Source organism: Lagenorhynchus albirostris, chromosome 21 (genome assembly GCF_949774975.1).
Source record: "Lagenorhynchus albirostris chromosome 21, mLagAlb1.1, whole genome shotgun sequence".
Taxonomy (NCBI): domain Eukaryota; kingdom Metazoa; phylum Chordata; class Mammalia; order Artiodactyla; family Delphinidae; genus Lagenorhynchus; species Lagenorhynchus albirostris.
This window is the reverse complement of record NC_083115.1, coordinates 4,447,002-4,465,202: the sequence shown is the minus strand read 5'-3', so window position 1 is coordinate 4,465,202 and position 18,201 is coordinate 4,447,002. Positions and strand designations below refer to the sequence as shown.

General features: G+C 36.0%; 1 protein-coding gene across 1 annotated transcript in view; it reads right to left on the bottom strand.

Moving 5' to 3' along the window:
* LOC132512679 (A disintegrin and metallopeptidase domain 3-like) overlaps positions 1 to 18,201 on the bottom strand; it is a 109,742-nt gene that overhangs the window by 54,871 nt on the left and 36,670 nt on the right. Inside the window, 4 exon segments of the mRNA XM_060136488.1 lie at positions 2,792 to 2,873; positions 3,966 to 4,132; positions 4,368 to 4,439; positions 12,554 to 12,616. Coding sequence (XP_059992471.1) covers positions 2,792 to 2,873; positions 3,966 to 4,132; positions 4,368 to 4,439; positions 12,554 to 12,616 — 384 coding nt within the window.

Genomic DNA, 18,201 nt, shown 5'->3' with positions numbered 1-18,201 from the left:
TCAAAACCGGAATGAGATATCATCTCACACATGAGAGAACTGCCATTATCAAATAAAAACAACCCACAACTATTGTTGAGGATGTGGAGAAAAGGGAATTCTTGTGCACTCCTTGTGGGAATGTCAGTTCATGCTGCCACTATGGAAAACAGTACAGAGATTCCTCAAAAAATTAAAAATAAAATTACCATATGATTCAACAATTCCACTCCTTGGTATTAACCATAAGAAAACAAAAGCACTAAAGGAAAAAATATATGCACCCCTATGTTCATTGCAGCATTATTTATGATAGTCAAGGTATGGAAGCAACCTAAGTGTCCATCAATAAAAGAATGGATAAAGAATAAATATATGTATACACACACACACACACACACACACACACACAGGAATACTACACAGCCATAATAAAGGACATCTTGCCATTTGAGACAACATGGATGGACCTAGAGCATATAACAGTAAGTATAACATGTCAGACAGAGAAACACAAATACTGTACAATTTAACTTATATGTGGAATCTAAAAACAAATGAAAAAGCATAACAAAGCAGAAACAGGGACTTCCCTGGTGGCACAGTGGATAAGACCCTGGGCTCCCAATGCAAGGGGCCCGGTTCAATCTCTGGTCAGGGAACTAGATATCACATGCATGCTGCAACTAAGAGTTCGAATGCCACAACTAAGGAGCCTGTGTGCCGCAACTAAGGAGCTGACAAGCTGCAACTAAGGACCCCGGGGGCTACAACTAAGGAGCCTGCCTGCCGCAACTAAGACCCAGTGCAACCTAATAAGTAAATATTTTTTAAGAAAAGAATTATTATTAAAAAAATTGCTGAAACAGAGTTACAGATACAGAGGACAAACAGGTGGCAGCCAGAGTGGAGGGGTTTGGGTAAGGAAAGAAAAAGGTGAAATAGATTAAGAGATACAACTTCCAACTGCAAAATAAATGAGTCATGGGCACAAAATGTAGTTTGGGGAATACAGTCAATAACTATGTAATATCTTTGTATGCTAACATGTCATTTCTAGAGTTATTGTGGTGATCATTTTGAAGTGTATAGAAATATCGAATTACTATGTTGTGTTAAGGAAACTAACATAGTGTTGTAGGTCAATTATAATTCAAAACAAACAAATAAACTCATACAAAAGAGACTAGATTTGTGGATACTGGGAGCGGGGGTTGAGAGGAGGGGGAACTGGATGAAGGCAATGCAAAGTTACAAAAAAAAAAAGGAACTCCTATAGCTCAACAACAAGAAAATCAAATAATCCAATTAAAAAATGGGCTAAGGTCTTGAATAAATATTTCTCCAGAGATGATATACAAAACACCAAAAAGCATATGAATAGATGCTCAGTATCACTAGTGATCATAAAAATACAGTCAAGGGGCTTCCCTGGTGGCGCAGTGATTGGGAGTCTGCTTGCCGATGCAGGGGACATGGGTTTGTGCCCTGGTGTGGGAGGATCCCACGTGCCACGGAGCGGCTGGGCCCATGAGCCATGGCCACTGAGCCTGCGCGTCCGGAGCCTGTGCTCTGCAATGGGAGAGGCCTGCATACCACAAAAAAAAAAAAAAAACAATACAGTCAAAACCACAATGTGATATCACCTCATACCTATTACGATAGCTAACAACAACAAAAAAAACAACTGTTAGTGAGGATGTAATGAATAAAATATATTCTGTGAAATGCTGGTGGGGGATTATAAAATGGTGCAACCACTATGGACATCAGTATAATGATTCCTCATAATATTAAAACAGAAATACCATATGATCCAGCAAACCCACTTCTGGGTAAATGTACAAAGTAACTGAACTCTATCTCAGAGGGATATCTGCACTCCCATCTCCCATGTAAAGTGCAGCATTATTCATAATAGCCAAGATATGGAACCAGACTAAGCGGTCATTGACATATGAATGCATAAAGAGAATGTTTCTATATATGGATAAATGTATACTATGATAGGATTTATATATATAATTCATATAAATATATGTATATAAATATGAAATATCATTCAGCAATACATAGAATGAAATCCCACCATTTCAAAAATATGGATGAACCTGGATGTATTATTTTAAGAGAAATAAGCCAGACACAGAGAGACAAATATTGTATGATCCACCTTATATGTGGGATCTAAAAATATCATACTCACAGAAGCAGGCAGTAGAATGGTGCTTGCCACAGGGTAGAGGTGTGGAATATGGGGCCTCGTTGGTCAAAGGGTACAGACTTTCATTTAAGCAAGGTGAAAGTTCTAAACATCTGTTTCACAACAATGTAAATAGACAACACTACTGCACAGTGCACTTATAATTGTTAAGATGGTCAATTTTATGGGATATGTATTTTACCACAATAAAGAAAACGTTTAAAAATGATAACACTTGAGGATTAAAGTAAAAAATAAAGCACTATAGGGCTTCCCTGGTGGCGCAGTGGTTGAGAGTCCGCCTGCCGATGCAGGGGACACGGGTTCGTGTCCCGGTCCGGGAAGATCCCACATGCCGCGGAGCGGCTGGGCCCGTGAGCCATGGCCACTGAGCCTGCGCGTCTGGAGCCTGTGCTCCGCAATGGGAGAGGCCACAACAGTGAGAGACCTGTGTACCGCAAAAAAATTAAAAATAAAAAAATAAAGCACTATAAAAAATATTAATTTAATAAAATGGTAGATATACTATATGTACTTCTGTTCCTTGAAGTGGATATTAAATTTCAAACTGTGATACAGTTACTGGAGAGATGGGAATAAAATGCATACCAGAGCAATTCCTGCAGCAAACTTTGGATCGCATGCCATTCCATGATATGTTGCTCCCACATAATTAGGATGGTCCCTATAACTAAATAATAAAATTTTTCTTGTGGATAAACGCACTTTAAATTTTTAAAAACTTAATGATCTTTTAAGAATTGGATTCCTCAATAATGCTGCTGCTTTCTTTTAGACGTGAATATTATGTATCATGTCTAATGCTTTCAATCATGTTGTATTTGGGTAATCTCCCACAGTGCCTACAAAATTAAGTTCTAAAGGCAACTTTAGCATCGTATGATACACAGCTTAAAATCCAGCAGTGCCTAATCCTTCCAGAAATTAATCACCACTGTTGTCAACACTGGATGGATATAATGCAAAGACATAAAAGTCAGGGTAGATTACTGCCATGATTTGCAGGTTGTAAAACCTTAGAATGCGTGAAAAGTGTTGGATTGGACAGAATGAGAAAGACAATATGCAGCACAGTCACTAGGAAAAAGAGAGATGGGATGTATTCTGTCCTCACACATTTCAGTCCTTAGTTAATGCTGCTCCTCCACCCCCAAGCCTGATCTTAAATTCCACAGAGACACCCAGAGATTCATAAATATATTCCATATTGCTTAAGATCTTCAGAATCGTGTTTCTGTTTTTTCCATCGAAAATAATCAAACTAGTAAAATAAAAATCTATATAAAGATTCGTGACAGTTACAGTGCAAGCAGTTAAACAGCTACACTTTAGGTCAGGATAGAAATACCATTAGGTCACCACATTACCATACTTATGTTTTCCAGTGTAACCAGCTTTACATGCAATTATTGCATTCTGTTAACTAATGTATGCTTTATTTAATGTTAAAATGCTGGTTTCAATTATCTACCTCTGAGAAAATCTTTAAAATCATAGAGGCCCTATGTTTTCCCGAGGCTTTACATATTATCAGTTCTTTAAATTTCCATAGGTAAGCAGCCCACTCTGAGGATAATGGCCTACAATGCTTTCGTGTCTTACATTTTATTAGATTTTTATAGCTTGCATTTTGCCAACAGTACCCACATAATCTATTTTTGAGATGTCTTGTCATCATAAATAATAAATTTTGTATATAATTTTCATGGTTAACTTACAAGTAATTTGATAAACTTTATACCAATGAAAATAAATCACTTACATTAATAAGTATGGCATATCATGGGACCTTTGAAGTAAAAATTTTTCTCTCCATGACACAAATCTTTGTAGAACTTCATTAGCATCCCCATTAGTTGAAATCTTATTTTGATCTGACCAGAGCTCCAGAGAAGTTAATGTAACCAACACTTTAAGCTGAGAATACATCTGAAAACAGAAGATACATGATATATGGTTTTAGGTAATCATAAATGTAACACTATATCTCTCTATGTAATGTTAATATATTCAATTTACTAATTTTTAGAGATGAAATCCATCGGTGGAAGAAACTAGTTGGTAGGACTATATAGTTTATAAAAGTGCATATGCTATTTATTCAAACAATGCTACTGTATTAATATGAATGTTTCTTATTTAAATATGAAACATAAATACTCACAGTGTTGATGAGACTAAAGATACGGACAACTTTCTCAGATGCAAGTGCCACTTCAGAGCCCATATAATCATACTGAAAGGCAAATTTTGTTTTTTAATCACTAATAAAAATGACTAAACTACCACGTTTCAATGGGTATAAAAATGTTAAAATAATGCCGTGCTCAAGTGAAAGGACAAAAGCAGAATTAAGACTTATCACATGCTTAGTAAGTTCTAGATTTAAGCCTAGGGACATTACATATTAAAATGTGATGGTGATGAGTATCTTCTTCTTTATGCATGTAGTTATTTAGGATCAAAAGTTAAGGTTCCAAGACTGCATAACTAATAAGGGTAAGAAGCAGGACTCAAATCTCTAACTAAACTCCTAAGTCTTCTTTGCCTGCTCAACTGTGTTGCCATCTTTTGTCTTCATTCCCATAAGACAACATGACTGTATATCCTGGAGAAAAACATGTACTTTCTAAACACAGAGCTCTGAGAACTACATAGTGAACAATTTCAAGAACATGTCTTCATTCAAGGGAAAAAAATCACAACATTTTTCACTGAAACATTTCTAATTTTGTGTGTACACGTATTTCTAAGCTTACTTATAATTAATGGTAGAGCAACTATATATATACATATATATATATATATACACACACACATATATAATTTAACAAATTTAGATATAGAAAATTACAATCATAGTGAGGGATTTTTACATAGTTCTCATAATCGTTAATAGCTCAAGCTGACAAATTTACAACAAGCAGCAAATTTACAGCAAAAATATTAAAGGTTTTAAAAACTCAAGCAAGCTTTGATATAATATGCATATATACAAGCTTATATAAAAAATGAGAGGGATATTTTTAAAGTATACCTGAAAGTTTTATATAAATTGACTCATATTAGGCCATAAAACATCGGAATATAAAACACAGTATCACTTAGCTCACATCATCCAACCACAATGCAATCAAGTGAACTTGATTGTAAACTTGATAAAAAGTATTTCAATGATGTTATTTTTACTTAGATGGATAACTTGATTGTGGATATATATGATCTTATTCTATGTAAATGCACACTGAAAAAAAGCTACAAATGCAATTTACAACTTACTTTCACATGGAGACAGCACAAGTAACAAAGGGAAATAGTATTAATAAATCTGAGTAGAGAGAATATAGCTGTTCTTTGTATTATTCCTATTCCTGTTTCCAAATACAATATTTAAAAACAGAGATAAAATAAAGATACTTTCAGATGAACAAAAACTGAATTCAAATGAATTACTACAGGTTAAACAGAAATATCAGAAAAACCAACCTGCGAGAAGAAGAAATGTAGAGTTTGGAAATAGTAAATATGAAATATGTTTTTCCTTTCCTTAATTTCTTTAAACAACAATTGGATATTTAATGTAAAATAATTTATTTTGTGGTTGATTACACAAGAAGAAATAAGACAGACTACAATAATATCACAAGGGGTTACACAGGATTTTACTGATGAAACATGTTTACATTTAAAAAAATATATTATTGAAGTGTAGTTGATGTACAATATTATATAAGGTACAGATGTACATCACAGTGACTCACGATTTTTAAAGGTTATACTTCACTTATAGTTGTTATAAAATATTGGCTATATTCCCTGTGTTGTGCAATATATCCTTGTAGCTTATTTGCTTTATACATAATGGTGGATACCTCTGAATCCCTACCTCTATTGTGCCGCTCCCTATTCCCTTTTCCCAATGGTAACCACTACTTTATTCTCTATATCTCTGAGTCTGTTACATTTTTTTTATATTCCTAGTTTCCTTTATTTTTTAGATACCACATATAAATGGTATCATACATATTTGTCTTTCTCCCGGTGACTTATTTCACTTAGCATAACAGAGCCTCCAAGTTTATCCATCCTGTTGCAAATGGCAAAATTTCATTACTTTTTATGGCTGAGTAGTATTCCACTGTGTGTGTGTGTGTGTGTGTGTGTGTGTGCGTGTGTGTATCACATCTTTATCCATTCATATGTTGATGGGTATTTAGGTAGCTTCCATACCTTGGTTATTGTAAATAATGCTGCTATGAACACTGGGGTGCATGTATGTTTCCAATTAGTATTTTCATTTTTTTCAAATATATACCCAGGAGTATAATTGCTGCATCATATGTTAGTTCTATTTTTAATTTTTTGAGGAACTGCCATACTGTTTTCTACAGTGGTTACATCAATTTACATTCCCTCTAACAGGTGTACAAGGGTTCCTTTTTAACCACATTCGTTATTTGTGGCCTTTTTGATGATAGCCATTCTGATAGGTGTGAGGTGACATCTCATTGTGGTTTTGATTTGCATTTCTCTGATAATCAGTGATGTTGAGTATCTTTTCATGTGCCTGTTGGCCATCTGCAGGTCTTCTTGGGGAAAAATGTCTATCCAGTTCTTTTACCCATTTTTTTTTTAATCGGGTTGTTTTCTGATATTGAGTTGTATGAGCTATTTATATATTTTGGATGTTAACCCTTTATCAGTCATATAATTTGCAACTATTTTCTCCCATTCAGTGGTTCACTTTACATTTGTTTATGGTTTCCTTTGGTGGGCAAAAGCTTTTAACTTTAATTAGGGACCATTTGTTTATTTTTTTCTTTTGTTTTCTTTGCCCAAGGAGACAGATGAAAAAAACCAAAACAAAACAAAACAAAAAAACATTGCTATGATTTACGACAAAGAGTTTTCTGCCTATATTTTCTTCTAGGAGTATTATGCTCTCCTGCCTTACATGAAGTCTTTAATCCGTTGTGAGTTTATTTTTCTATATTGTGTGAGAAAATGTTCTAATTTCAGTCTTTTACATGTAGCTGTCCTGTTTTCCCAGCACCACTTATTGAAAAGACTTTTTTTCTCCATTGTATATTCTTGCCTCTTTTGTTGTAGATTAATTGACCATAAGTGCATGAGTTTATTTCTGGGCTCTTTATTCTCTTCCAGTGATCTATGTGTCTGTTTTTGTTCCTGTATCATACTATTTTGATTACTGCAGATTTGTGGTATAGTCTACAGTCAGGAAGTGTGATGCCTCTCTCTGTTCTTCTTCCTCAGCACTGCTTTGGCTATTCGCAGTCTTTTTTGTTTCCATACAAACTTTAGAATTATTTTTTCTAGTTTTGTGAAAAATGCCATTGGTATTTTGATAGGGATTACATTGAATCTGTAGATTGCCTTGGATAGTATGGTCATTTTAACAATAGTAATTCCTCCAATCTATGGAAACAGTGTATGTTTCCATCTGTTTGTGTACAGGTCTTTCATTTATTCCTAGGGAGTATTCTTTTACATGTAGTGGTAAAATGAGATAGTTTTCTTAATTTTTCCTTCTGATAGTTCACTGTTAGTCTATAGAAATGCAACTGATTTCTGTATATTAATTTTGCATCCAGAAACCTTATGAAATACATTGATGAGCTCTCCTAGTTTTTGGCAGTGTCTTTAGGATTTTCTATGCATAGTATCATGTCATCTGCAAACAGTGACTATTTTACTTCTTCCTATCCAAGTTGGATTGATTTGATTTCTTTTTCTTGCCTGATTGCTGCGGCAAGGACTTCTAATACAATGTGGAACAAAAGTTGTGAGCAAGGACATGTTTGTCTTGTTCCTGATCTTAGAGGAAGTGCTTTCAGCTTTTCACCATGAAGTATGATGTTAGCTGTGGGTTTGTGCTAATATGAGCTCTATTATGTTGAGGTATGTTCCCTCTATGCCCCCTTTCTGGAGAGTTTTTCTCATAAATGGAGGTTGTATTCTGTCAAAAGCTTTTTCTGCATCTATTGAGATGAACATCTGTTTTTTTATGTGGCTGTTGGCTATCTGTAGGTGTAACACACTGATTTTTTGGTGGATATTGAAAAATCCTTGCATCCCTGGGATAAATTCCACTTAATCATGGTGTATGACCCTTTTAATGCCTTGTTGGAATTGGTTTGCTAATATTTTGTTGAGGACTTTTGCATCTATGTCCATCAGTGGTATTGGCCTGTAATTTTCCTTTTTTGTGATATCTTTGTCTGGTTTTCATACCAGGGTGATGCTGTTCTCGCAGAATAAGTTCAGAAGGGTTCCTTCCTCTCCAATTTTGTGGAATCATTTGAGCAGGATAGATGCTAACTCTTCTCTTAACTGTTTGCCAGAATTCACCTGTGAAGCCATCTGGTCCTGGACTTTTGTTTGCTGGGAGTTTAAAAATTACTGATTCAAATTCATTACTGGCAATTGTTCTGTTCTTATTTTCTATTTCTTCCTGGTTCAGTCTTAGGAGATTGAACATTTTTAAGAATTTGTCCATGTCTTCTAGGTTGTACATTTTATTGGCATACAGTTGTTCACTGTAGTCTCTTATGATCTTTTGTATTTCTGTGGTGTCAGTTGTAACTTCTCTTTCATTTCTGATTGTACTGATATGGGCCCTCTCTCCTTTTCCTTGATGAGTCTGCCTAAAGTTTTATCAATTTTGTTTATCTTTTCAAAGATTCAGCTCTTAGTTTCATTGGTCTTTTCTATTGTTCTTTTATACCTATTTCATTTATTTCTCTTCTGTTCTCCTTATGCTTTCTTTCCTTCTACTAATTTTGAGTTTTATTTGTTCTTCTTTTACTAATTCCCCTGGCTGTAAGGTTAGGTTGTTTGAGATTTTTCATGTTTTCTGAGACAAGCTAGTGTCTCTATAAACCTCTCTCTCAGAATTGCTTTTGCTGTGTCTCAGATTTTTGGATCACTGTGTTTTGCTTTTCATTTGTCTCCAGGAAGTTTTTATTTCCTCTTTGGTTCTACAGTGACCCATTGGTTGTTTAGTAGCATATTGTGTAGCCTCCATGTGTCTGGGGGTCTTTTGCAGTAGTTTTCTTGTAGTTCATTTCTAGTCTCATAGCATTGTGGTCAGAAAAGATGCTTGATATGAATTCAATTTTCTCAGATTTACCGAGGCTCGTTTTATAGTCTAGCATGCGATCTATCCTGTACAATGTGCCATGTGCAGTTGAAAAGAATGTGCATCCTGCAGCTTTTGGATGGAATGACCAATATATCCATTTGGTCAAATGTGTCACTTAAGGCCTTTGATTCCTTACGGATTTTCTGTCTGGATGATCTGTTCACTGATGCAAGTGGGGCACTAAATTGCCTACTGTTATTGTGTTACTGTCAATTTCTCCCTTTATGTCCATTGATATTTGCTTTACAGATTGAGGTGCTCCCATGCTGGGTGCATGTATATGTACAATTGATACATCTTTTTTTTTGGATTGATGCCTTGATCATTATGTAGTGTCCTTCTTTGTCTCTTGTAACAGTCCCTTTTTAAAAACTATTTTGTCAGATATAAGTATGTCTAATCTTTCTTTCTTTTGATTTCCTTTTGCATGGAATACCTTTTTCCATCCCCTCCCTTTCAGTCTGTGTGTCTTTAGATCTGGAGTGAGAGTCTTTCAGGCCATACGGGTCTTGTTTTTGTATCCATTCAACCACTCTATTTCTTTCTTTATTGGAGCCAATAATTACACTTAAAGTAATTATTGATATGTGTGTTCTCATTTCCATTTTGCTAATTGTTTTGGACTTGTTTTTATAAGTCTTTTTTGTTCCTTTCTTCTTCTTTTGTTCTCTTTTCATATGATTTGAAGACTATCTTTATTGTTATGTTTGGATTCCTTTTACTTTTGTGTGTGTGTATCTAGTATAGGTTTTTGGTTTGCAGTTACTGTGAGGTTTTTATAACGATATAGATATATAGATATGAATGACTGTTTTAAGTTGCTGATCTCTTAATTTCAAATACATTTTAACAACCATGCATGAATACTCTCCTCCCCTCACAATCATTGTTTTTAATATCTCATTTTACATCTAATTGCTTTATGTATCTCCTTATTCCTTATTCTGGATATAGGTGACTTTGTTAAAAGACATAAGTCTTTTAACCTTCCTTCCAGCTTTGCATGTGAGATGATATCCTACTTTTACTGTATGTTTGCTTTTACTAGTGAGCTTTTTTCTTTCATAATTTTTATGTTTCCAGTTCTTGGACCTGGCTTTTTTCTTAGCAAAATTGTTTTGACATTACTTGTAATACTGGTTTTGTGTTGCTGAACTCTTTTAGGTTTTGCTTGTCTGTATAGATTTGGATCCCTGTATCAAATTTGAATGAGAGCCTTGCTGCGTACTGTATTCTTGGTTGTAGGTTTTTCACTTTCAACATGTTAAATATATTGTGCCACTCCCTTCTGGACTGCAGAGTTACTGCTGAAAAGTCAGCTGATAGCCTTATGGGAATTCCTTTTTATGTTATTTGTTGTTTTCCTTTTCCTGCTTTCGATATTCTCTTTTCATCTTTAATTTTTGTCATTTTTATTACTATATGTTTTGGTATGTTCATCTTTGGGTTAATCCTATATGGACTTTCTGGGCTTCCTGGATCTGGATATCTGTTTCATTTCCCATGTGAGGGAAGTTTTCAGCTATTACGTCTTCAAATATGTTTTCAGTTCCTTTCTCTCTCTCTCTCTCTTCTCCTTCTGGGACCCCTAAAATGCAAGTATTAGTGTGCTTGACGTTGTCCCAGAGGTCTCTTAAACAGTCCTCATTTCCTTTCATTCTTTTTCCTGTTCCACATCTGTAATTTCCATTACTCCGTCTTCCAGCTCATTGATCCATTCTTCTGTATCATTTAGTCTACTATTGATTCCTTCTAGTGTATTTTTCATTTCAGCTATTGTATTCTTCATCTATATTTGGTCATTCTTTATATTTTCTAACTCTTTGCTTAAAATTTCTAACATTGCTCTTGCTCTGTGCATCCATGCTTCTGCCAAGTTCTTTGATCATCTTTACGAGCACTACCATGACCTCTTTCTCAAGTATGTTGCCTGTCTCCACTTCACTTAGATCTTCTTGTGGGCTTTGATCTTGTTCCTCCATCTGGAACGTGTTCCTCTGTAGCCTCATTTTGCCTAAGTTAGTATTTGTATGTTTATGTACCTGATAAGTTGGTTGTGTTTCCTAATGCTGGAGATTGGCCTTTTACAGAAGACCTCCTGTGTGTTCCAGCAGCATTCTCCACTCTCTTCACCTGTGGTATAGACTCAGGTGGTTCCCCAATGTGGGCTGTGTGGGTCTTCCTGTTGTGGCAGGCTGACTATGTGGGAAGTCTGGTGAGCTTTCTTGGCCCCTGGTTCAGGTGGTTGCCAGTGCTGCCTCAGGCACAGGCTGCCAGCTGCTGGTTGTCAGCACCAGGTCATAAGGCAGCTGATTGTGAAACTCCAGGGGGCTCTGGGGATAGTGCTGGCTCGCTGCTGTATGGAGTCAAGGTCCAGAAGACTCCAGGGCTGTAGCCCTCCCACTGGTGGGTGAAGCCAAGTCCTGGGGTTCCTGCCAGTCTACTGGTAGGCAAAGCTGGGTCTTGGAGTCTGGTTGCAGGGCCCAGGGGTCCCAGAGCTAGTGTCATATCATTACTTCCTGTTAATACTTTTATAAAAACTATTTAAAGATCTGAATATTTCCTTTTATGCCAAAAATCTAGAACATCATGAAACTCATTGAGAGACTTATACAAAATTACTAGTGATAACGGACAAAGCAAGTTTTTTCGTTAACTTGCTGCCTGCCCATAAGTTTTTGCTAAAACTAATTGTATAAACAAAAAGTTCCATAATCAAATATGTTCCTATGAATTATTCTTCCTATTTTTTAAAAATGAAATTTCCAACAGAGAACCCAAGCAATTACACAGCATAAAATAATCTTATAAAAGATAATATTTAATAAAAGGATCTTCAATTGAGTAATAAATGAAATAGATTTTAAAATGGAAATTGATTTAAGGAAGAGTTTCACCACAATTTTGGGTGGATCCAGAAGTATATGCAACTAGTTATAATCCAATAGATTACAGTGCAATACAATCCTCCCTTACATATGAAGTTTTACATTCTTTCTATTAAATATTGGTATTGATTCCCCCATGCCAATGGAAAGGCAATTGACAACATTTTTTATGTACTGCTATACTGAGATACAGATTTTGAACAGTGACGTATATCTGTATTGCAAATAAAGATTCTTTTACATATCCCCTTTCAATTTAAATACAAAAAAGATACAATGAAATATATCAATAATGCATACCAATGCTTTATCCATAATGACTTGTATTTTCAGAACTCTTTTCAACAGCACACCAGAATTTTTCTGCAAAACAGAGAACATGAATTAAATAAAACATTTAAAAAGTTTTACATTGTTTGTAATTATCATGTACACTATATAATTATATACATACAGACACACACACACACACACACATACAGAGTTATAGATAGATACACAGACAGAAAGATAGAGAGATATAGGTAGATAGATAGTTAGGTGGTAGATACATATACAAATACATAAAGCTATAGATATTAGAGAAATAAGAGGATTGATGCCCACTGAGTAAATAAGCTGGTGAGATTCTATATGAAAATTTTAGGAACAAATCAGAAGCTTTCACCTTATATTCTTGAGAATTAGAATCCTCAAAAAAGTTACTGAAATGAGGGAGAATCCTTGTTCCTTCCTCTGAAAACCTTCCTCTTGGTCCCTCACCCCAACCTTCAAGCTAAACAAATTCCATCAACTTTCCCCCTAACGTTACCTCTATTTTATCATCATTTTTGTACTTGTAATTATTTATATTAACTTTATTGTGGCCTACCCTCAATAAAATGCATTTATTTTAAGAATAAAGTTACATGAACTGGTAGCAATATTTACACCCATTCAACCATTTCCATCACTAAAATAAATAATGTTTCCATCACCCTCTTCCAAGTTAATAGCCTACAAGTCTCAAGGCAACCAGTGATCTGCTTTCTCTCACCATAGGTTACAATAACTTACCCTAGAATTTCATACAAATGGAATCATATTGCATGTCTTCTTCTATATCTGGCTTCTTTCACTCAGCACACATCTGTGTTGCTGTGATTATTAGTGATCCATTTGTTTTTATTGCTACGAAGTGTGCCATTTTAGAAACACAAAACAGTTTGTTTATACATTTAACTGTTGATGATCCTTTGGATTATTTAATCATCTTAGCTATTGTAAATATAGTGGCTATGAATATCCATGTACAGGTCTTTGGGCAGTTATAGTCTTTCATTCTTTCTTCGTTACTTAGAATTGGAAAACCTGATCCGCATGATACTTGTATATGTGTAAAGTAGTACAAAAGTTCCAGATTACTTTCTAAAGTAGTTTGATCATTCTGCTTTTTCTCCAAGAACTAATAAGAATGCCAACTGCTCCACATTCTTGCCTGTATTTGGTATTGTCAATCTTTTGCATTGCATGCATTCTTGTCAGTCTGTACCGAGATCTCACTGAGGTTTTAATTCGCAGTTCTTGGGTGATTAATGATGTTGAACATCTCTTCACAGGCTTATGGCTCATTAATGTGGTTTCTCCAAGTCCCCTACTAGAAATTTTATGTTTAGCCTTGACTATGCTCTAATTCATGTTTTTGGAATAAGGGTCAATTCCCATTTTATTCCACGTGGAAATCCAATCTTCTTGCATCACTTGATGAAGAGATCATTCTTTACTTTTCAAAGGCCTTAGCACCTTTGTGGATAATAATTTTGGCAAGAGCACTTGGGTCTACTTCTCATCTATTGTGCTCCACTGTCCTATACGCCTACCCTTATACCAAAAACACGATATGTTTCTCCACAGCAGGGGTCAGCAAAAGATGGCCCATGGTATAACCACCGGTCTGTAAAAAAATATTTTATTGGAACACAGCCACCCCCATTTGTTTATAGTTTGTCTATGCTGATTTCACGCTGCAAAGGGTGAGTGAAGTAGCTGCAACAGAACATATGCCCCACAAGCCTGAAATATTTACTATCTGGCCGCTTAAGAAAAAGCAATGTAAGTCCTTCACCTTGTTCTTTTTTTCAATTTTCAAAACTCTTTGACTCTTCTAGGTATTTGCATCTCCTTATGAATTTGAGAATCAATTTCTACAAAATGTCTTCTGGAATTTTGATTGGGATTACACTGAATCTACAGATCAATTTGGGGAAAATGAATATCTTATCTTTCTTTTTCCCTGTGACTTTGCTAGACTCTCTTAATTAGTCTGGATTGCCTTAATGGAGGTTCTTTAGGACTTTCTATGTAGAGAGTTAGATCACTAAAGAAATAGGGTTATTTTTCCTTTCAAAAATTTATACCCTTTATTATTATTCTTTGTCCTTTTGCACTACCTAAGAACTCTAGTAAAATGTTGACTGGAAGTAGTGAAGGCAAACAACCCTGCATTATCCCTAATCTCAGGGGTGGTTTTCTTCCGTTTGGGGCTATAACAACTATACCATAGACTGGGTGGCTTAAACCACAAACATGTATTTCTGACATTTCTAGAGGCTGGAAACTTCAAGATCAACACACCAGGAGATGTGATGGCTGGTGACACCACTCTTCCTACTTTGCAGATCTCCTGTACACTCATGTGATGGAGAGCAGAGAGAGGGATCCCGTGCCTCTTCCTTTTTGTATAAGAGCATTAATCCCACCATGAGGGCCCCACCCTCATACATAATCTAACCCTAATTACTTTCCAAAGGCTTCAACTCCTAATACCATCCTATTGAAAGTTAAGGTTTCAAAACATGAATTTTGGGGGAACACAAGCCTGCAGTCCATAACAGGAGCAAAGCATTCAGTTATTTACATTCTTTACGTTAGCTGTGGATGCTAATAGATGCTCTTTATGAGATCAAGGAAGTTTTCTATTCCTACTATTTACCATGAATGTGTACTGAATGTTGCCAAATGGTATTTCTGAAACTATTGCCATGATTCTGTGGTTTTCTACCAAAATCTGTTAAATTCATTCAATTCTTGTTTTCTTTACTGACTTATGTAATATTGTCTCAAAGTCTTTGAAAAAGCACACGTTTTTGGAGTATAATGGCAACTTGACCAGATAACAAATTGCTGGGATATTGTGTACCTCCCTGGAGAAGCCATTTTCTCTACTCCCTAGTTAGACATTCTGACTATCTTACAAGCACTACATTTTGGCAAAGGCTAATTCCAGTCTGAGTTTTTCTACCTTTGTCGGTGACTTTCTTTGAGGCCAAGATGCCTATAGCATTATTCATTATTTATTGATAAAGTCCAAAATACATTGTATCTTGGTGTCACTGGTTTTCATAAGGATTTTTTGTAATTTGAAAATTTTCAAGTTCAGGACTTGTTTATTTCAACAGAGTTTTCTTCCTTCATAAGTTGGAATACTTTGGTTGTGATTTTATTCATGAATGACAATATTGATTATCCTGAGTTTCCATTAGCAATCTTTCACACTCTATTAGTCAGGGTTCCCCAGAGAAACAGAACCAATAGTATATGTGTGTATATTTACACATTTCATATACTTATTATAATTAGATGTATGACAAGTAATTGGCTCATATGGTTATGGAGGCTGGCTGGTTAGCGGGATGGAGACATGGAGAGAGTTGATGCTCCAGTTCCAGTTGGAGAACTGTCGGCTAGAGAGTCCTGTCTTACTCAGGGGAAGTTACATCCTTTTCTTATATTCAGGACTTCAACCTATTGGATGAGGTCTACCCACATTCTGGAGGACCATCTGCTTTACACAAACTCCACTGATATAGTTCTTAATCTTATCAAAAACACCCTCACAGAAACACCCAGAAAATATGACTAACCATCTGGGCACTGTGGCCCAGGGAAGTTGATACATAAAATTAACCATTACACAGTTTTGGTTTTCTCTGCCATCATTTTTATGTCATTGCTTTCTCTATTTCTTTAACCCTGACTATAACATCACCTTGGGGTTTTAGCACAGTGTCTATTCTGTTATTCACTCGTTCTATTGTCAATGTCTTTCATTTTAAAAATGGCTTTATTTTTCTCTTACGTTTATTTCTTGAGCACCTCCAGGATCTTTAATAAACAGACTGTGTAAGGGTAGACGTGTGAGTGCTAAAGAACGTTATCTCTGGGGTTGTATTATTTAGGTTAGAATTTTAAAGCTGTAACTTACTGGAGGATTTCCTAGGATAATGATTTAAACTCTCTAGGTCCCTGCTTCCTATCTGAAGAGAGGGACAATGGTCCTCACTCTCAGAACTGTAGAAAGAACTGGAAAGACAGGGTATACTGTAAAGCTCTTAGAACAATAGGTGGCACCTGTGAGGCAGACCATGCATATATAACAACATCAATATGGTTTTTTAACTCACTTTGGATCCTGTATATGTCTTATATGCTATATTTCTATTCATTCTTATGCCTCATGTTTATTCCTTTTGGAGTCTTCTTCTTTTAGAATACATTCATTTCTTTTGTGTCAAACTTTCATTGAACAAGTGGTGGGGATAGGTGACTTATACTATAATTCAGCAGTCCCCAACATTTTTGGCACCAGGGACTGGTTTCATGGAAGACAAGCTTTCCATGGACTGGGGTGTGGGGATGGTTTCAGATGATTCAAGCACATTGCATTTATTTCTGTTATTATTCCTTTATAATATATAATGAAATAATCATACAACTCACTAGAATGCAGAATCAGTGGGAGCCCTGAGCTTGTTTTCACTTGCCACTCACTGATTGGGTTTTGATATGAGTCTACAAGCAATTGATTTATGATGGTCTCTGTGCCGTCAAACCTCTCTGTTAGTGATAATCTGTATTTGCAGCTGCTCCCCAGCGCTAGCATCACCACCTCAGCTCCTCCTCAGATCATCAGGCATTAGATTCTCATAAGGAGAATACAACCTAGATCCCTCCCTCGCATGTGCAGTTCACAGTAGGGTTTGCACTCCTATGAGAATCTGATGTCACCACCAATATGACAGGAGGAGGAGCTCAGGCAGAAATGTGAGCGATGGGGAGTGGCTGTAAATACAGATGGAGCTTCGCTTACTCGCTGCTCACCTCCTGCTGTGTGGCCCCATTCCTAAAAGGCCATGGACCAGTAATGGCCCGGCAGTTGCTATACTTGCTTTATAAGAAATGGCCAATTATCCAAGAATGATGTTTGCTCCTTCTCCAAGAGAGAAGTCTGTGAGAGATAGCTGTCCAGGGCCAGCAGCATCAAGGAGGGGATGATATAGACACTCTTTTCCCTTAACTCCTGTCTAGATTCAAAAACTAGTGGGGGACAGTTTGGAGCCCCGTGTTGAAGCTAGAAAGGGAAACAATCAGCAGTTTCATCCACCTTGGTCTTTGCCTGAGCAAAGCACATATGTGATGTTAAGCCACTGACAGTCGGGAATTGGTTGCTTCAAAATCTAGTGGTATTTGACCTAATAGTGGTTCTCGAGAAGAATACAGTTTGAGGAAGCGTACATAGTTGTTCCATCTTTTGATCTGACTGAAAGTTCACTGTATTTGGCAACTACCCCTTATGAATTTGGTTGTGATTGTGGCTGGCTATTATTTTCATTCGGGATGAGATTAGAGTCTCTTTTTTTAAAAAGTGTGGTTTGTTTCACACATTAGGAAGGACAATTCACAATAGGGAGGAAAGAAATGGCTTCAACCAAAAAAAATCTCAATTTTATAGTTCTGACTGGGTATAGAATTATAGGCTGGAAATCACTTTTCCTCCTTTTAAGTAACTGTTGTATTGCCTTTCAACCTCCAATATTGCTGCTAGGTAAGACCATGCCATTCTGCATCTTCTTTATATATAAAAAGCCAGATTTTTTTAAATATTGGTCCAGAACCTCCACTTAAATCAT